The 21484-nt window shown below is 49.2% G+C and overlaps 1 protein-coding gene across 3 annotated transcripts in view; it reads right to left on the reverse strand.

Annotated features, from left to right (window-relative positions):
- Positions 1–901: 901 nt before the first annotated feature.
- Positions 902–21484, reverse strand: part of LOC310811935 (retinoic acid receptor beta-like) — a gene marked incomplete at its 5' end in the record, with an annotated part of 61759 nt that continues 41176 nt past the window's right edge. For 2 of the 3 annotated variants that reach the window (XM_083680287.1, XM_083680288.1), the window contains 5 exons: positions 902–1434; positions 1635–1793; positions 3059–3263; positions 7088–7264; positions 13857–14017. In XM_083680287.1, the coding sequence (XP_083536413.1) occupies positions 1076–1434; positions 1635–1793; positions 3059–3263; positions 7088–7264; positions 13857–14017 (1061 nt within the window). In that variant the 3' untranslated portion in view covers positions 902–1075. The remainder of the gene's footprint in view (positions 1435–1634; positions 1794–3058; positions 3264–7087; positions 7265–13856; positions 14018–21484) is intronic. The other variant, XM_083680289.1, reaches the window with a different exon arrangement.

The following is a 21484-nucleotide window of genomic DNA, read 5'->3' on the forward strand; positions in this document are numbered from 1 at the left end:
GAGAATTCCAAGGGAACTTCAAAGATTACAACCAAACTTATTTCATACTAATTCGATACTTTGATACTAATTTTATGAGCAAGTTGAATTTCTCAGGAGTGTCAACAGAGCGTGCTGCTAGGGCTTACTGTGAAGCTATCTGAAACCAAACCAGACAGATTTCACTTTTAAAGACTACATTTCTGTCTTGACATTTTTATCTTCAAGATAAATGTTTCATATTAGCTTTGAGAATTGAATAGAAAGGCTGATATCTATGGACAGATTCAATCTGGTAAGTGTATATCTATGGCCTCTACAGTCCGGCTTCCCTTCCTTGAGGGAACAGCTGAAGACACTCAGCTGATGTGGGAGGGAAGCCTTGCATTCTGGCGGTTTGAAAGTAGACTCATTCATGTAGAGACATCAACATAAAGAGTTATAAAAGACAATAAACCAAAAACAGCTTTAAATATCGGAACATATCAAATATTAGACTTCCATACTGTCTATATGCAAGAACATTCTCTATAACTGTTTTTAGGACTTACAATTAGCCCCTCTTTAAACCGTGATGTATCGCCTCAAACGATAATATTTAAGACAATGAAAAAAGCACCACAAACTTCATCATATAAACAGAGACCTAACCATACGATGGTATGTACAATGTATGCCAACAATATGAGAGATAGAGAGACAGAGAGAGAAAGAGAATAAAACCACTTATCAAACTCTGAGCCCGTCATGCAGGTATGAATTTACACAGCAGACCTGAGGAGTTTTATCTCTGTGTACAGGTGGGCGCGAGTGACAAACCCAGCAAACCCTAGTCCCAGAAACACAACGCCAATAAGAGCTAAATTTAGAATTAATTTTATACAAAGCACTGGTCCTTTTAGGCCTTAGTGTTGTCGTTTTTTTTAAAAGGGGAATCAAGAAAGAGAGAGAGAAAAAAAGAGAGAAGAGGATAACATAAAACAAGCAAAGTCGGTTTCCCGGGGAGGGGGGGGTCAACCTTGCCTGGCTGTCTACCTGTTTTTTTTGTGCAAAGGAATGTCAGAGAGTCTGGGAGGAGGCCCTGGGCTCCTTGGGGCTAGGGCTCCTCGCTGGGGGGGGACGCTATGGCCCCCTCGCTGTCTGAGGTCTCCGGGGACTCCGGCACAGGCTTGGCTCTCTTAGGACTGCCATTGCTGGGGTTACCCTTGGTGGAGTTACCCTTGCTGGGGTTACCCTTGCTGGGGTTCCCCTTGCTCGAGTTCCCCTTGCTCGAGTTCCCCTTGCCGGAGTTCCCCTTGCCCTTGCCTTTGCCAGTGCTGCTCTTGCTGGGGCTGCCCCCCTCACCGGAGCCGCTGCCCTGGCCATCCTGGCCCTCCGAGTTCTCCAGCATCTCCTGGATGAGCGGAGGCATGGATCCAGGGATCTCCATCTTCAGAGAGATGACGCGCTCCGCACCTGGAGGGGCAGGGAGAGGACACGCTAACACGCTAACCAACTAACACGCCGACCAGCTGACACGCTAACCAGCTAACACGCTAACACATCAGAATACACACAGAGGGCCATTACAAAACCCTTGTAGCTAACCACCTGACCACCACAGAGAAGAACACACACTTAGAATAGAACTTATGGAATGTAAACACCAAATTCACCTTTGGCGCTGATGCTGCGGAGGTCAGTGATCTTCATGAGGGTCTTGGGGAACATATGGGGCTTGCTGGGCCTCCTCTTCCTCACGTAGATCTTCAGGGCTTCTAGTAGGGGCTCCTGAAGCTGGTCCACCTTCGAGGGCTCCTCCAGGTCCTGACGGTCTGGAACACACACACACACACACACAGAGTCAGACATGAAGGCTGAGCTTGGTACAGGTTAGGTTCCCAACACTCATTCAGGAGTCATTCTTGCAGGATGTCATTCTTGCAGTACCACATAAGCACCAAGAGGTGGCAGTGTGTGTGTGTGTGTGTTGTGCGTGTGTGTGTGCCTGTGTGTGTGTGTGTGTGTGTGTGTGTGTGAATCATCAGCTCATGTACAGAACAACCTCAGGCCCTCCCAGTCAGAGGGTAATATTACAATGGGAGTCAGAGCTCGCAGCTCTTCCCTGTATTATGCAACAGTGTGTAATATTTGTCGAGACGCCGGGGACGCACTGTTTGAAGAGGACGCATCGGTGACACACCTTATAGAGACATGACGGGGGACGGGGGACGGAGGCGGGGGAGATGAGGGAGAGGGGGAGGGGGGAGATGAGGGAGAGGGGGAGGGGAATGTGGCAGGGTAACGTGAGCTCCTGAAACTGCACACTATAGAGCTCACTTGTGTGTGTGAGCGTGTCTGTGCATGTGTGTGTGTGTGTGTGTGTGTGGATGCATACGTGTGTGTGTGTGTGTGTGTGTGTGGATGCATATGTGTGTGTGTGTGTGTGTGTGTGTGTGTACGAGTGCCTGTGCACATGAGTGCGTTGATAAGCATGTGTGTGGTTGCATACGCGCGTGTGTGTGTGTGTGTGTGCGGTGCGTGTTTTGATCAATGCCTGCCTTCTCTTGCACGGCTGAGGAGGAGCTCTAGCCTCAGGTATTCCTGTGGTGAAACATTCTGAACCGTCTAATTTCCTGTGAGAGGAACAGTAAAAGCATTCGACTGTACACACACACACACACACACACACACACTCAGGAGTATTATACCACTTGGAGACTGACCTCTAGGTGACCTGGAGGAGGCTGGTTTATTAACTTAATACTGCCATGGGTTTGATAAGAATGGCATGTTGTAGACTCTTCACTTCATTATCTACAGTTGTACAATTCACCTTTAAACTGCTATCTGTAATAACAACAACAAGTGTATTCTATGTATAACAGTAGATTTATCCTAATCATCAAGTGTATTAAGTGTATTACGGTAGCCTAGAGTGTTAGCCATCCAGCACAGCCTCTAACTCAGCACAGTGCCCTTCAAACCCACAGCGGATCTGCCGGAAAAAAAACACAACCCCCAACCCTCTGCCACCCTGTTCTCTACCCTGACCCCCCCCCTGGATGCCCGCTGGGGTACGCCCGGCGCCGGTGCCCACCTCCGGAGATGAGACAGATGGCGCTGAGGAGGCCTGTCTCGGTGTCGTCCATCTCGATGGGCAGCAGCTGGTGGGCGAAGGTGAACACCAGGTCGGTGAGCGGTCCGAAACCGGCGTTGTGCATCTGTGTGCGGTTCAGGGTCAGACCGTCCGAGAAGGTCATGGTGTCCTGGTCGGGGGTGTACCGGGTACAGATGCGCAGTATCTGACCCCGGAGAGAGAGAGAGAGAGAGAGAGAGAGAGGGGGGGGGGGGGGGGGGGGGGAGAGAGGAAGGACAGAGAGGAAGGACACAATCACTCAACCACCAACTTTCTGTGACAACCTAGAGATGAGGACTAAAGGAACTAGGACTATGATGTAGTGCACCAGCCAGGGAGGAGAGAGAGAGAGAGAGAGAGAGAGAGAGAGAGAGAGAGAGGGAGAGAGAGAGAGAGACCACAACAACGACCACGACCACTGCTGTGACCTTGACCATTAATATTAACCAGGGATCACCTCTGTGTCTCCCTGAGTTCCTCTGGGTTGCTGTACGAGTGTGTGTGTGTGTGTGTGTGTGTGTGTGTGTGTGTGTGTCTAATGAAGAGAGACAGAGGGATGAGAAGCCTATAGCAGCCTTTGAAGCCAGTTGAGTGGGTTGGCGCTGACAGTGAGTGGCAGGCACGTCCGCAACATGAAACAGAATAAAACATGGCTGCTGGCGGTGACTCACACCGGCTGGCCAGGCTTGGGCACACACACACACACACACACACACACACACACACACACACGTTTGATCCTCCCTCTCACACTTGCTCACCCAGCTCGCGAGCACAATACACAGGGCGCGCCCTTCACCACAGAAACCTGTCAGGGTGTGTGAGTGTGTGTGTCTTTGTCAGAGAGGGTGAGTGTGTGCCTCTGTCAGAGTGTGTGAGAGAGTGTGTCTGCGAGAGAGAGAGAGAGAGCGAGAGAGAGAGAGAGAGAGAGATTCAAGGAGTCATCCCAGCAGGTCTTCAACTTCTCACCTTGGTGTTTCGGCGAGTTCAACAGTGGCGGCTTGTCACATTTGACAAATATCACTTTGTCATAAACAAACAGAACCGTCTCCTATTACAGCCAATCCCCATCTCTAATCACTGCTAACAGCATACATGCACTGTTGTTGCCCCACACACAAACACTCACACACACACGCGCACACGCACGCACACACACACACACACACACACACACACGCCCCGGGATAACAGCACATCCTGTTTGCTTTGCCACATAGCTCTGTTCGTCAGGCCCTGTGTGTCAAGAGCTTTAATCAAACCAGGAAGTGATAGTGCCAGTACTAATCTACTGTACACCACTGCATAGAAGGCACAGAAAGCCCACAGGATAACAACCCTCAGATAAAACCCACTGCAATCACTGGATGTATGTATATATACAGAAAGACACTGTTGGCTCAGAAACATGGCCGCTTGCTATGATACAGCACTGCATGCTGACAATCTGTGACGAGCGAACAGTCAGCAGTATGATTAACACACACACACACACACACACACACACACACGGCTACAGAACTGGATCTGTAAACTCTGAGTCAGAGAGAGAGACGTGTGGGGGGGAGAGAGGGGAAGGAGTGGGGGGGGGGGGGGGGGGGGGGAGAGAGAGGGAGAGGGAGAGAAAGAGGGGGGAGAGAGAGAAGCCTTTTTAGGTCAGGGAGAGCCGGGGGCCAAGCTGAGAAGGATAGGAGAGGTGAGGAGAGGAGAGGGGAGGGGAGGGGAGGTGAGGAGAGGAGAGGGAAGGGAGGGGAGGGGAAGGGAGGGAAGGGGAGGGGAGGGGAGGAGAGGGGAGGAGAGGAGAGGGGCAGGGAGTTAGCTGTCGTTGAGAGATCAGTGGAGATTAGATGTGTTTGATACAGGGAGCTGAGTGTTGCCCATGGAGCCGAAAGAGCAAGGCACATGACTGGTCTCTCTCTCTCTCTCTCTCTCTCTCTCTCTCTCCTTCTCTCTCTCTCTCCCCCTCTTCTCTCTCCCATGTGCTGTGCTAATCAAATAATCAAATCACAGGCCCTCCTGCAAAAGTCTCGCATGACTCCTTCTCATAGTAGATATAGATAGGCAGAGAGAGAGAGAGAGAGAGAGAGAGAGAGAGAGAGAGAGAGAGAGAGAGAGAGAGAGAGAGAAAGGGCAACCAGTGGAGCACAAACACAACTGTAAATACAACCCTTATTTAACTATTTATCTATTTTTCCTATAGTACTATTTGCACATTGATACAACACTGTACATGGCTGTTTCCCATGCAAATAAAGCCCTTTGAATTGAATTGAACTGAACTGAGACAGAGAGAGAGAGATTAATAATTGTCTTCAGTTTAGATGAGTGTGTGTGTGTGTGTGTGTGAGAGAGTCATTAGAATTAATTGTATGTGTGTTTTATTTATCATTATCATTTATTTTGTATTTATCAGATTTTCTGGTGTGTAATCAAGCTTATACTTTCTATTTGTATGTTTGTATTTGTATTGCTTTGGCAATATTTACATTTGCAATTCATGCCAATAAAGCCCCCTGAATTGAATTAAATAGAGAGAGAGAGAGAGAGAGAGAGAGAGAGAGAGAGAGAGAGAGAGAGAGAGAGGGAGGGAGGGAGAGGGAGGGAGGGAGAGGGAGAGAGAGAGAGAGAGAGAGGGAGGGAGAGGGAGGGAGGGAGAGGGAGTGCCATCCGCTTCCCTTTCCCATCTTGTTATCGAGGCTACATTAGTGTGGCTCTCGACTTCACCACTGCTCCCAAATAACAAACAAACAAACAAACAAACAAACAAACAAACAAACAAACAATCACTCAGCCGCAGGCATTCCAGAAAAACACATAACATCGCAAACTAACATGAATACAGAACAACCACTGGTAACGCGCTGCAGAGAGACAAACAGACCTTCTGAATCACGCCACTAATCCCATCTGGAGCTGAGGAACGTCTCAGCATCTCTAATCTAATGTCCTCTGTTTAAAAGGAAGGCTATTCTGCATCACAATCGACTGGCAGGATCAATTGGCCTGCTCATCTATTGGCTGGCTGAGAGAGACGCCCAATCAGGGCTGAGAGGACCGGACTCCAGAGAGGAAGTTCACAGGGCTAAACCAATCCCCCCTCTAGGTTTCAGCCTATCGACCGGCGACCTCAATGAAGAGTGCTTACGCTGTTAAGAGAGGTTTTTAAGACACTAAACAGTACTGATGAAGTCAGAGAAAACATTCTCATTAAACAGAGAGCTGCTACTGTGGGTAAGTGGTGAAGTTATGTGTTCTGTATTCATTAGTGCATTTCACGCCTTAATACAATTAGTAGGAGGCCGAGGGGAAGTAGAGCAGTAGGTAAAGCAGAGTTCAGAGGTTGAAGGGTAAACTTGTATAGAATAGAATCGCTTTAACTTCCATTTTTTGATGGCTGTAGTTGCCATCAATTAAACGACACAGACCGATAAAACAGACACAAAAAAAAAACCAAAACGTATTCAAAGTAATCAGTAATGATCACCAAAGTTGTTAACACACAACACATTAAACAATAAAAGAGCAGTAAAAGTGGTACTCCACGTGTCCAGCTGAAGCTTTGAGACTCGTACAGACGTCGTTAAAAATAACAGCTCTTCATCTGCTAGTGCTGCGCGTGCCTCAAGATGCAGTGTTTCATTCATTAGTCTAACTGAGGTTGGCACAACGTTGCTAAGGGCTCTCCTAGTCTTAACAGGAAGGGACCTCAGTCTTCCTGCTGACGTAGGGTACGGTCTAAACTGTACAGGCCTATTAAAACACATGTTATGGCATTCAACCCAACCCTTTATGAAGAGAGAGAGAGAGAGGGGAGAGAGAGGGGAGAGAGAGGGAGAGAGAGAGAGAGAGAGAGAGAGAGAGAGAGGGAGAGAGAGGGGAGAGAGAGAGAGAGAGAGGGGAGAGAGAGAGAGAGAGAGAGAGACAGAGAGAGAGAGAGAGATTGTTATTGCATTCAACCCAACCCTGTATCCAGTAAACCCCGGCACGCACCAGGATGTCCAGGCAGGCAGCTTTGAGGAGGGTGATCTGGTCTGCGATGGTCAGGCCTGTGAAACCAGGCACTCGTTTGGCAAACTCCACGATCTTGATAATGCACTTGGTGGCCAGCTCGCTGAACTTGTCCCACAGGCCCAGATCTAGTCGCACACGCGTGTCTGCACTCGAGTTCTGGAGGAGGAAACACAGAGGGGAGAGGACACACACACACACGCACGCGCAGGCACATACACACACCGCACACACCCACACACACACACACGCGCACGCACACACACACACACACACACACACACACACACGCAGGCACACACACACACACACACACGGCACCGTTATCACTGATGAAGAGCTACTAACGATCTCCTCACCCACACACTCACCCGTCACTGTTCTCTATATGTGTCCCACTTATATATGAATAATCTAAAACATGCTCCATAAGCCACATATATAGTGGAGCTGGCGGTATACGTTTCACAGAGAAGCCCGGGCTGGTAATGAGCGAGAGTGTGTGGGTTGGTGGTGGGATGACGGCAGCCAAGCTATCGCTGTGACAGGCAGCAGAGAGCACTTTGATGTCAGAGTCAACCTTAATGGAGACATCTATATGGGCCAGGGTCCTTTATGCACACATGTGAGGGAGGCAGGGAGGGGGGGAGGGAGAAGAGGGAGGGAGGGAGGGAGAGAGAGAGAGAAGAGGAGGAGACAGGGAAACAGGGAAAGGAGAAGGAAATAAAGATGCATATAAGCCATTAGGGAGAGGATAGGGGGAGGGAGAGAGGGAGGGAGGGAGGGAGGGAGAGAGAGAGAGAGATGGGCAAGAAACCCCAGGCGTCATCTCCGGAGAGCAGGTGTGTAGGCGGCCGTATAGAAACATCTCAACTGTTTAACTGCGTCCTTGTTATAAAGTTGTTCAGAGACAGTCTGGAGCCAACTTCCACACTCCAGATCTGACAGCCACTCTGGCTCCCATAGCCTGCGAGGATCTCTCTCACCAGAGTATCGACAGTCCCATCATCTCTCATATCCTGGATTGGCTGTTATTTTCTACCCTGCTGCCAACATCAGCCGTTGGTCGCTGGTTGAGGAAATTGAGGATAAGGAGGCCAAGGAAAGTCCAAAGTCAGCAGACTCCGGAGATAAACAACACATTCAGCACGGAAACACAAGATTGTGGCGGAAAAAACAGGGGGAGGAGGGTTAGAATGTGGGAAAGAGGGGAGGGAGAGGGAGAGAGAGAGAGAGAGAGTTGACATGGGAGATAGGAGAGATAGAATATGAGTGAGAGACTCAAAGGAGAGAGAGAGAGAACAGACTGTGAGAGAGAGAGGGAGAAAGAGAGAGAGAGAGAGAGAGAGAGAGAGAAAAGACAAACGCCATTTGGGGAATCAGTTACCCTCTACAGGGAGTATGTGACGCATGCTTTGCTGGGTCTCTCTGCTCAGTAATACAGTGGATGGAGCAGCTGACGATAATTTGTTTGTTTTTCGATAGTTTACACGAAATGGCCCATCTGTTCTGGCTGAGGGGGCCTCCCCACGCCGCCTGTGTTCACAGCAAGGGCACAGCACAGCACACACTCACACACACACACGCTCACACAGCACAAACTCACAGAGGATAGGACGCGTGTTGTTCTGTATTTCGTTGTGTTTTTGAGATGTGTTCCTGAGATTCTATTGACTGCATATGCTGCATCCTAAAGCTTTAACTCATTTAGTGCTGAGGGTGAATAAAGCTTTCCAAATTGCCAACATTCTTGAGTGCCATGGGTGACTTTATTCACCGAAAATGCTAAAATGACGTTGCTTCGTTCTGTAGCCAATCAAGGTGTTGTTGCTAGGTAAACATCACATCAAACACTTGGCACTCCAGGTGGTGAGTGTTCCGGAATTCTTTGGCAGTTAGTGAGTTAAAGTTGCATCTTCTCTATGCGTCATATAGAGTTTCTACTCTTCCATGAATGGAAGAAACATTTTAAGCGAGGGTTATTATTAGCCAAAGACATTAATGAAATAAATCAATGAATCCCTAAACACTTCTTTTCCTCTTGACAAACAGAGAAGTATTCACAGCTCTTTATGGCCGCCCGGCACTTGGGGATGTGATGTGCATCTCCCTCCGGCCCAACACTGCTCATCTAAATGGCTGCAGCAGAGATAGGTTCCCCCCCCTCCCCCTCCCCCTCTGCCCTCCCTCCGCTCTGCACCGCATCAATCCCCCCGGGCTGTTAGCGCTAGCTGTTAGCACTGAGCGTGGAGTCACTGGACACACTGGGGATAGGATCTATTGTCTGGCCCCCGGAGAGAGAAGGAGGGAGGGGAGGGGAGGGGAGAGGAGGGGCGGGGGGGAGAGAGAGAGAGAGAGGGAGAGAGAGAGATCACCGAATATGATGTGGGGTTAAGTGAGAGGGACATTAGGTCTGTGCTTAAATCACTGGGAATGAGCTGCAGCAGCACCACAGCTGCATTCCACTGACAGACTCTGTCTCTCCTCTGACGGGCCAATGGGAGAGAGGTGGCGATGGAGGGAGGGAGGGAGGTGTGTGTGTGTGTGTGTGTGTGGTGTCTGTGGGATGGGGGGGGGGTAGCTTCTCTGATATTAAAGCCACTTGTCTTGTTCCTCCCCTGGGCGGAGGAAGAGGAGAGAGATGGGGGACGGTAAGGGGGAGGCAGGGAGGATTCAGTGTCTGAGTCCCCCGCGCCCCCCCCACCCTCCAACCCTCTCCCACCCCCTCCCCACCCCCCCACCCCGCAATCTCAGTCAATTACCCCAGTCCCATAATTCAATAGAGCGAAACAAGGAAGTGGCCGGGGAATTTCTAATTTCATTTAAGAGCATTTATCCAAACAAATTAGACAAGTCGTGACGTTAAAAAAAGAAGCTGCCAATGGAGAAACCAACGCAGCGCACTACATCACGCTGCAGCTGCACACGCGCACATGCGCGTGCCTGTGTGTGTGTGTGTGTGTACGGATGCAGAAAGTAGAAAAAAATAAATTAATATCCCCCCCCCCCAGCCGGCTGGCTGTGAAGGATAGTGACAGTGGAGTATGAAGCTAATGTAGCTAATATCCAGTGGCTAAGCCACACGGCAGCGCCGGCGCCTCCTTCCGCCGAGGGCCACACGGCGTCCCTAATGTTATATTTTCTCTTTTTAAAAACCCGCCAGGCTCGTTTTCCATCACCATCACTGTCAATGAAGCTTTATTCATTGTTGGAGACTAAGCCCTCTCACTCAACCCAGGCTATCTCTCCCTCACCCGGCAATGAACTCCTAAATCACTGCCGACTAGGATTTGAATATTTCACTGCGTAATTGGAGCTTTAGTCCTATTCTAGGGAGGCACGATGCTCCTCTTGTGTTCGCCAGACGGAGGAGGAGAAGGAGGATTCCAAAAGGCGCGTCCGAAACCAATCGCTTGTAATAATGACAAGCTTCTACCCAGTCTGTGAGCAACCGTAATTAGCTGTGATCCAGATGAGGGCTTTATCCAGAGGCCGACTTCCATTACAGCTAATAGCAATAACAACAGCCTGCATCACCACAGAGGTCCCGTGGTTCGGTTATTTTTCTGCTCTTATTTTTCGTCCGTGGAGAAGGGGAAAATTAGTGCTATTATTGGTTCAGATTAGGAAGAGAGAAGTGTGGTGGGCAGAGTGAGGTGAGGTGAGCAGGGTTGGGGAGTGTGTGTGCGTGTGCGTGTGCGTGTGTGTCTGTGCATGTGCGTGTGCGTGTGTTATGCAGGAAAAGGGAAACACGTGAGAGGTAATGTAGGACGAACTCTGAACTTTTCACCCTTAATAGACAATGCACAAACGAGTGCAAACATTCCCCGCGTAGCTTTTTCCACCAGGGGAAGTCTGCACGAGCACCCGATGTGGAAGACTTGTCAATGATTGCATTGCACTGCAAGTGTTTCAGCTTAGCTTTGGTTACAATGTCAGTGTAATACAGTAATACAGTGCCCTGCGTAAGTAATGGGACAGTTTCTTCTTGATTCTTCATTTGGCTCTATACTCCAAAAACTCTTCCATTACTATGAGGTTATAGTAGAGATTTTCAGCTTTTATTTGAGGGTATTTGTGTACATACTGGCTTCACCATTTATAAAGGAAAGGAATGGAAGATTCTAACCATCGCTAGATATCTTTTAAAATAAAGATGGTTGGTTATTTATTTGTTTATGATTCTGGATGATGCAGCACACAGCTTTACCTCAGACAATATGATTGACAGGTGCCATGAGACTCCCCCCAATCCTCCAGACAAAGAAAGCTAGTCTGGTGTTTGTGTGTGGGTGTGTGTATGTGCGTGCATGAGTGAGTGAGTGTGTGTGTGGGTGTGTGTACAGACAAAGAGAGCTAGTCTGGTGTTTGTGTGTGTGCGTGTGTGTGCGTGTGTGGGTATGTGTGTGTGTGTTTGTGTGTGTGCGTGTGTGTGTGTGTGTGTGGGTGTGTGTATGTGCATGCGTGAGTGTGTGTGTGGGTGTGTGAAAATGTGTGTACAGACAAAGAGAGCTAGTCTGGTGTGTGTGTGTGTGTGTGTGTGTGTGTGTGTGTGTGTGTATCTGTGTGTCTGTGTTTCTTTGTCTGTGTGCGTACGTGCGTGTGTGTCTGTGTTTCTATGTGTGTGTGTGTGTGTATCTGTGTGTCTGTGTTTCTTTGTCTGTGTGCGTACGTGCGTGTGTGTCTGTGTTTCTATGTGTGTTCGTGCGTGCGTGCGTGCGTGCGTGTGTGTGTGTGTGTAGTTACATTACCACTCACTCATCTCCCCCTCTGCTCCACAACACTCCCAACAGTGCGCTGTTTGTGGAGCGCCGGTGTCAATCACCACTACCGCACGCTGAGTGCAATCTATATGTAAGTCAGCCTAAAAACAAACACATTAGACACTGTCAGCTCTCTGTAGAATGTTGCCACGCCAACCTGTCAATCACAGCTCCGCTATCTCCACCTGCTATCAAGTCATCAATCACCCAGTAAAGATCTCGCATGACTATTTACCTGTCAAAGCGCAAGAAAACTTGGAAAACCTGAACGCAAGTTTTTATCTTGCACGGTAATCTGTTCTGTGTCATCAATCTACATGTCATGGGGTAGAATATATATCTGACACTGATATTTGCTTGAGAGGTTTTCTCCGTATTTTTTACGAACCTTGACCTTTGCCTAGAGAAATGGTTGCACAGATCTCCATCTGGGCAGAGGGACCTGTCATTTTCCCTGTTGCAGAGAGCTGGAGTTCTCTCTCTCTCTCTACTCTACTAAACACTGATTCAGGGTCAGCTTTGGAGGTCTGCCACCCATAAGACTTGACATGTCAAATTGATTTTAAGTGGTTTCAGTTCAGTTCCCCAGCTGATCTACCAGACGTGCCTGGCCTGGCCACTGGTTCAAGGCCCTCTCTCAGTGAACAGGCCCCAACCAGGATGGGAGGAGGAGGAGGAGGAGGAAGGCCTCCAGCTCCGAATCAACCTTGACGCCTCATGAAAGATGACGGGGGTGGACATAAAGCCCTCAGAGTGACAGTCATTTACAACGCAACGCTAAGCCTCCGTTGCCGTGCTTCAACACCGGCGCCGCTCCCTCCCTCCCGCCCGCCCCCTTTGATACACGCCACGGAAGCAGATAATGACGCAAGCCGGATCAGGCGCATCTATTCCACTTCTCAGAAGTGTCATGAACGGAGACGCGGCCTGAAGTCACTTCGTCTCTCACCGTGACTGATCGCCCGTCTCCTTCCGTGTGCGCGCTGGAGCTCAGAGACATTTCCCTGATGCGCTTTTGATGTTTTCGGCAGCCGCAAAGTCATCCGTTTCCAACATGGTGTCTTTTTTTTAATTTCTCCCACGCCGCCGCCAGGGTTTGTTACAACACACTGGCGTCAACAAATGTAGCGTCACATGACTGTCTCTACGCTCTTATCCAAAAGGGTTCCGGCTTCCGGGTACGTACAATCCCATTATAAATGGGACAACGTCGGACCTTGGGGACTAGAAGAAGTACTTCAAATGCTGCTGAGGTGGAGATTTCTGCCCCCCTTTCTGCTCCTGTGTGTGTGCGTAAAGGCGCAGAGCTCATTGAAAGGAGCACAATATCGTGTGCTCAACAAAATCAACAAATGACTTATTTACGTATAGACTTGTGAGAGGGATGAGGGTTCTGTCGGGTTCTGTCGGATCCAACAGGAAGAACCCAGCCCAGGATCTCACGACTCGGAGGGCTATAGGAATGTTGATCTTCACTATATACCACTTTTGAGTTATTGATAATCAGTTGGCATTTCAAACACAGACCCCCAAAGAGAGGTCTAATCTCCTTGGATAGCTATTGATTCCCATTTCCTGTCAGAATCGTTTCACCTGTGTGTGAGGGAGTTTTAGCACCTGTGTGTGGGGGAGAGGATTAGCACCGGACATAACACGCTTCAGAATTGAGTGACCCAGTAGCATTAGAGGAGGGTTTAGACTACAGTAGACCACATTGATTATCTGTGGCCACTCTACAGGTCTCTACAACAATAGAAGGCCAATCAAACACACACGTTCCCTGTCATCAGCCGGTTTAGAGTTGACACAACCTGCTTCATGCTCGGCTTGTGCTGGATGAAAACTGGGCCTGAGTGTGTGTGTGTGTGTGTGTGTGTGTGTGTGTGTGTGTGTGTGTGAGCGAGCGGGCATGTGTGTGTGTGCGAACATGCATGCATTTTGTGTGTGCTTTGTGTGTGTGTGTTCATGTGCGCATGTGAGGGACTCACCGTGGTGTATTTGCCCAGCTGGCAGAGGGAGGGGAAGGTCTCCTGGTGGGCCTTGCGTATCTTGTCAATGATGGCCTCCAGCTCTGCTGTCAGTTCGTAGCTCTCTGCCAGCTCCGGCTTTGGGCCCTCCTTCTTCTTCTTATTCCGGTCATTCCGAACAGCTGAGAGAATCAAAAATGAAGAATTCGGGACTGTGTCAACAATGTCAACAATGTCAACAATACCTGGATGTTTGAATGTTCCGGAACATCGGCGATCAAGGAGGGTTGTGTTTGGAATGTCTGCGTACAAGATAAACAATGCCAGTTCCAGTATGACAAGGGAGGTGATTGATTTGATGGAGCAATTTCATTTCACTCACTCAAAGGGGAGTGGAATGACACAAAATGGATGTTAAGTCGTAAAAGTGCTCCTTTTCTCATACTCTCACAGTTCTGCAATGACACGCCACGTGGTATGACTTTTATAATTGAAATAACATCCCCCCTCCTTCCCTGACTTTTCCTCAATAATTGGTTTTTACATGTTAGCGTTTCAAAATCACACTTAGAAAAAAATCTGGAAGCGTTTTACAATTATTTTACAGCCATTGCCACTGCCAAAGTGTGGTACATTGTGATATGGCCCATCTGCTCCTGTGTGTGTGTGTTTGTGTGTGTGCATGCGTGTGTGCGTGCGTGCATGCGTGCGTGTGCTTAGAGGCGCATAGCCCATTGAAAGGAGGAGGGCACGATATTGTGTGCAATAAAATCAACAAATGACTTCTTTACATTTTGTTTGTAGTGTTAAGCTGACAGCATCTCCTCCCTGAGGCCTTGGATAAGGGCCTGGAGTAACTAAACGGTTAACATCTCTGCCAGTCAGTCGTTCTCTGTCAGCTTAGTGCTATCACTCAGCTGAATTAAAGAACAGAGAGGAAAAAAAAATAATAATAAACTGCAAGGCTTCAGAACTGCAGCGTGTAATTTGGCATGACGTTATCTCTCAACGATGACAGACCCTAATCTACTGACAGACCTCCCTCGCTGTGCCCACTTGTGATCGCCGTGGCAACCCCGAGGGCAGCTCCTTCCGTGCGACGGTTGTGTTTGCTCGTGGCCGAGGGGAATTTCAGATTTAGTCCGCAAAACGGAGCTGCACAGAGAGAACTGACAGCAAAGTTAAGAGACGCTCCCTCCTCTATCCCAACTGCTACGTTGTCTTTCATTGTCAGACCAGGACATCAAATAACAAGGTGACGAGAAATCTCCTCCAAGAGCTGAGGAGAAGGGGAGCATGTTCGTCAGGCTCCATTCACCTCCACAGGTCAACTCTAAAGGTTATTCACTCTCTGTGTTATACGATGACAAGAGAGCCCATGAACTAATTTAGTGCCGAGGGTGGATAATATCGCCCAAATTGTCAACATTCTAGACTGTATTCACCAGAAAAGCATCAATTATGATGCTTCATTTTGTAGCCAATCAAAGTATTGTTGCTAGGTAAATACCACATAACACTTGGCACTCTAGGTGGTGAGTGTTCCGGAATGATTTGGCAGTTGGGAGTTAAGCATGTGCATTATATGTAGCTAGCTTGGTTTTTGATCGAAGAAGAGAATACACTGGCGCATGTGTTTAAAGCCATTCCTCATTCCATTCCATGCATTACAATGAGCCCGTCCTTCGATTTCCACCTCCACCAACCTCTACTGGTTCAACTCTGCTCCTCATCTAGTTTATCCATCCTCTATCCATCCATCCATCCATCCATCCATCTACTTTCCACCTGCAGCATTACGTTCTCCAGAGAAGACTACAGGAAATGCATTCAGCAGAGGAACACAAAGAAGGCATACAGCCTGTGTTCTCAACAGAGAGAGAGAGAGAGAGAGAGAGAGAGAGAGAAAGATGTTGTTTCTCCTTATCTAGGTGTATGGACCAGGGAAAGGATCTATTGTGAGAGAGAGAGCGAGAGAGAGAGCGAGAAAGAGAGCGAGAAAGAGAGAGAGATTGCACGCGCATGCTCTCTCTCTCTTTCTCTCTCTCTCTCTCTCTCTCTCTCTCTCTCACAATAGATTCTTTCCCTGGTCCAGAGAGAGAAAGCCCACAGCCCACACCCCTCAGCCCAGAACCTTGGAGTGGTGTCCTGGGATTCTGGTTCATTACGGATCAGAGGAGCTGGTCTTTGAAGTCTGTCACAGCAGGGATCTTCTGCGGCCCCTCATATGAGCCAACCAACAAAGACAAACAGGTTGGTTTATTACTCAATACAGGAGCATCATTATCATCCTCCAACATCACAGGGCTGAGCACTGATCAGATGAACACTCCTAAACAATCAGGAGTCCTGAAGAAGAAGAAGAAGAAGAAGAAGAAGAAGAAGAAGAAGAAGAAGAAGAAGAAGAAGAACTCTGCCCATCGTTGTTGTTCCAATCCCCCAGAGAGCTCCTCCTAGCCTTGGTTGACAAACACAACAGAACAGCCGCATCCTCTCTCCTCTGCCCTAGTTTACAACACAAGCCCTTTCATATTCACAAAACAAAGCAAGGGCGTTCAACCTTTTAAAAAGATTTAGAAATAGGGAAATATATACTGTATTTATGAGCACTTTTGTAAGCACTCATGGCCTAGTTTGTGGAGAAGGAAACTTGTTAGGTAGTTCATGAAAAGAGTGTGATGCCTGGAGCATTGTTTGTTCAGTTTCAATAGAGCCATCGTCTTTGAAGATGCAATTGTGTTAATCCCATGTGGATAACTCCTTCCTAATTTACAGCAGGAGCAGGTCAGCAGAAAATGAAACCCAGCCTAATATACATCTACCTGACTATGTTGTCTCCCGACAGACATGCGGTCCTGTCTATCTCAAGCAGTGTGTGTATTTTTGGGAGATTCAAATGCTGCATAGTGCTGCTGTTTACCTTCCATGTACAGTATGACCAAAGTTCGGCATATAGGCCTCATATAATATATCTTGTAAAAGAGATTTTATCCCAGTGAGACGACAACCAAAAAAAAGGGCATCAACAGTCTAATGTATGTGTGTTGCGCTCTATGCCCTCCCACGTGCCCCCCTTGCCCCCATCCAGTGACATTAGTTCCACATGTCCAATCAACTCAATTCAAACAGCCGCCATAATGAATGACCCATAATGAATGACCCATAATGAATGGGTAAAGCAGGGTATCCATTAAAGAGAATTAGGCTGGATGGGGTGGTTGAGGGGTACCTCTATGCAGATCAGTGTCAGTCGGCATAATGACATCACCTACCGCTAAAATCATTAACACATTGTATGCCGACCTAGATGTCTGTCCCATATGTGCATGTCTGTGTCATTAATCGTACGTTCTGACGACCTTTGTCCTGATCAGCTGCTTAGGGTCATCCAAACAACACTTTCTGTTGACGGTGATTTAACTAATGACTGGGCCGGGACAAGTGGAGGGTACTTAAAATACTCTACCTTTGACCTCCTCGTTGACAGCCCCACAGAGTTCAGAAGACAATTAAATGGATATGAGGCGTGTGGCGTTGGTGGTGACAGACGCCAGGGGGTCGTCACGGTAATCACTGTGACAACAAGCTTGTACTGAACAACAGAGGCCATTGTCAACTAATGAGTTGTTTTGAATCAGTGAACGTACATACAGTATCGGTGAAGCTTTGTTGTTGCTACAGTGAATCCCAAAATCACCATCATAATTTGTTGATAATAACCGTGTAATTAAACTGTTGTCATGTAGTTGTCAAGTAAGGACCAGGTAATTAGGGGTACTGTACAATAAAGTGTTAGCCAAAAGGACGGTTGGTCCAGTTTCCTGAACGTTCAGAGAATGTTGTTCTGGTCTTCCCAACACGGAGGGGTTTTCAAGGTCTACAGTCCAGCATGCAAGGCACATGGACATCTTCACTAATCTGTCACATGAAGGGGGTCTGTGCTCTCTGTGCGTTGAAGGGAGGGGTCTGAGGGACACACTCAGGCCCGTGTTGGGCCTGGCCTCGCTCTGATTGCGCTCATCTTGGAGAGTCTCAAGCTGCCATGATGGGAAGCCAGGACGGCAGACAAAGCAGAAGGTCGCCCAGTGAGTCACCACGGAGCCACTTAAACACTCAAGGACGACTTTGCCGGGCCTCAGGGGAGCCATAGGGGGTAATGGAGCTTGCATGGATGTACAAACCATTTACAGCTTTGTGGACGACCATCTGCTTTGGGCCGCGTGGGCTTTTTTATTTGAGCAGTCAAACACACAGAGAATTACTGAACAAGGACATCTTCGTTTGTTGTTGTTGGTGGTGGTGGTGGGGGGGGGGGGGGCTAGAATGAACATAGGCTGCAGATGAACATAGAGCTTCGGTTGATCATCTGCCTGCACTTAATGAACAGTGCTTCGGATGATGGAAACATGTGAGGTAGTATCTCGTTGGCTAAATGGATATCCTTGGGCGGAGTGAGCAATCCCTGATCCCTTAGGGTTAAGGCACATAGGAAGAAGAGTGCCGGTGTGACGTGGGTCACTGGCATCAGTGAAAAGGGCAGATATAGTGGTGTTGGGGCTAATCCGGGATACCGTCTGATCCACTTGCCGTATGTACACAACACACACACACACACACACACACACACACACACACACACACACACATGTGTATACACACAAACATGTACACAACACACACACACACGTGTACACACACACACACACACACAGCTCCACGGGGGGGATGGTGTGTGAGCTGTGTGTGTGTGTGTGAGGAGAGGGGGATGGTAATCTGTCACTGTGGGTGACACACTGCCTCCCTCCCGCAGAGAGGAGAGGGGGCTGGAGCGTTGGGTGGGTCGGCGAGGAGAGCCAGGAGGTGTGATTTAGGAAGAGAGGGACGTGAGTACCGCACGCCCCCCTGGGTGCAATCAATTACCCCTGCACTCCAAGCAAATCACTGCCACCACGAGCAGATACATCCAAATGATGCATCGGACAAGCGGCCATGAAAATAGATGGGTTTTTAATACCACACAGAAGGAGGGGTAGAACGGGGGGATAAATCTAGCATGGGGGGGGGGCTCCGTCTCATCATGACTTCCTAACCAAGATAGCTGCTCTTAACTTTCCTCATCTGCCGGAAACATTCCCCATTTCATTTTTATTTTTTATTTGATTGAACATTATTAGCTATAGTGTGTACATGGTCATGGTAGTCAAAATTGTGTTATAAAAAGATACAAATATGTGAAATAAAAAGGCAGGCAGATGAACTCTTAACTCAGACTGTTTGATCAGAGAGTGTTTTCCGGCTACAGTGGAATGTACTGTACTGTAGTAAGCTGCTCAAGAGTTCTTCAGAGGGCCGGTCTCAAGTGTGAAGCAGGGGAGGCTGGTGGAGGTAGAAAACATTCCATGCATTACAATGAGCCCGTCCTCCGATTTCTACCTCCACCAGCCTCCACGGGTGTGAAGAGCCAAGGAGCTCTGTTCGGAGCCTTTTTTAAATAACGACACTCCACAGTCAAGTCCTCTGCCTCCCGAGGACACTCATCTAATCCTCATTTAGTCAGTGAGCAACGTCCCTCTCTTGCTCCCTCCCTCCCTCCCTCCCTCTCACCGTCCCTCCCTCCCACCGTCCGTCCCTCCCTCCCTCCCTCCCTCCCTCCCTCCCTCCCTCCCTCCCTCCCTCCCTCCCTGACCTCCCTTCCCTCCTCTTTATCCCTTGTTCTCGGGCTTCCTCTGGCTGCTGGGAAGGCGACAGCCAGCGTTCTGGTCTGCTGACTTCCCAGGATGGCGCTACGGCCGTAAAAACGTTAACTCTCGGAGTTCCGTATGCGACGGCGGCAGCAGCCGGCGTGGATGGCGACACACACACACACACACACACACACACACACACACACACACACACACACACACACACACACACACACACACACACACACACGCCACACACACACCACACACACGTGCACCGATCCGATAGGCCGCAGGCCGGCCATCTGTGAGCCACAGGGCTTCGTGCGGCGACGCGGCAAACCCGACAGATGCACCAGTAAATAAACACAATATTTCTGGAGGCCCGGGCGCTCCAGCCGAGACCCGGCGCCACAGCACATCGTATGGCAGCAGCTCCCAACACTAACCAGGTGGGTATCGCTGAATGACACATAATTCTCTCATGCCAGCGATGAGAGTTGGAGTTAATCGCCGTGGTGGGGGGGGCGGGGGGGGGGGGCTGTCAGATGAGACACCTGCACAGTGAAAATATGACCTTGCAGCAGGGGGAGGATAGTGGAACCAGATTATCTACCAGAGCACCACTGAGCAAGGCAGGTTGCGATTCTGAGTAGGCAGGCACTACACAGCTATTTACGGGCTGGCAGTGTTCATTGAGGACATGGGTGACTGCTGTGTTGACTCAGTGACCTACTTGTGTGTGTGTGTGTGTGTGTGTGTGTGTGTGTGTGTGTGTGTGTGTGTGTGTGTGTGTGTGTGCGCGCGCGCGCACGTTTCTTTATTTGTGTCACCAAACACCAGTCAAACAGATCTGATAAGCAGCCAGGCCAGCAGGCCTACAATGTCACTAAGCAGGGGACATGTGACCGAAGGTATCCTGTGATGACATGACGTGGCTCCTTGTCCTCCTCTGACATCACAGACCGCCTCCTGTCCGTGGAGCGTGGTGTTGGAAGGTAACACACAGCTTTGTGGTGACTCCAGCCAGACCCCTGAAGCCTTGACCTGGCTGTGTGATCCTAGACAGACACCCCAGCCTGTGTTTTCACTGGAGTCATCTTGATCGTATCTCTCATGGGTCTCTGGGCCTCATGACCACTTACTCGAATGAGTGAGAAGAAATAGAAGATAAAAGACAGATATGGATCTGTAACCTGCTGATACCACACACACACACACACACACACACACACACACACACACACAGACTCAGACTCAGACGCACATGCACGCGCGCACACACACACACACACACACACACAGACACAGATTCAGACTCAGACGCACATGCACGCGCGCACACACACACACACACACACACACACGCACATCCGCGCGCGCACACACACACACACACACACACACACACAGCTATCTGCAGTAGGCACATGACGATGCATGGTCTTTCCCCCTCCCCCTCTCTCTCTTTCTCCTCTGACTCTGAAGTCTCCCATACAGCCATCAACGCCCAGCTGCTACATGAATGACATCACATAACCATCATCACTGGCCTCAACAGCACCTCGGTAACACGGCAATACTCATAAACACTTCACAGCACCATCATCACAGCACAGTTTATATGGATCTTCTGCTGGCCTCCACCACATCACACACAGCCCTGAAGGACGGGTGAGGGGGGGGTGGTTCCTTTAGCCCGCAGCCCAGGGGACAAGGGAGGGATGAGGGGGAGACGGGAGGCCGGGGGAGGGGGCGGGGGGATGAGGAGTATGAAGACATCACCTTCCACCTTCCAATTCCACTGCCGGGCAGAGAAAAAAAGAAAAAAAAAGAAAGAAGTACCACAAAGGAAAAGGAATCGCCTTCATCTTCCTCTTCCCCTGAAGCTAATGGAGCACGGAGAGAACCTGCGCCATCACCGCTGATGCAATCAAAGGGCGCCAATCGCCTGTGAAACGCAAA

Source organism: Argentina silus, assembly GCF_951799395.1.
Source record: "Argentina silus genome assembly, chromosome: 11".
NCBI classification, from domain to species: domain Eukaryota; kingdom Metazoa; phylum Chordata; class Actinopteri; order Argentiniformes; family Argentinidae; genus Argentina; species Argentina silus.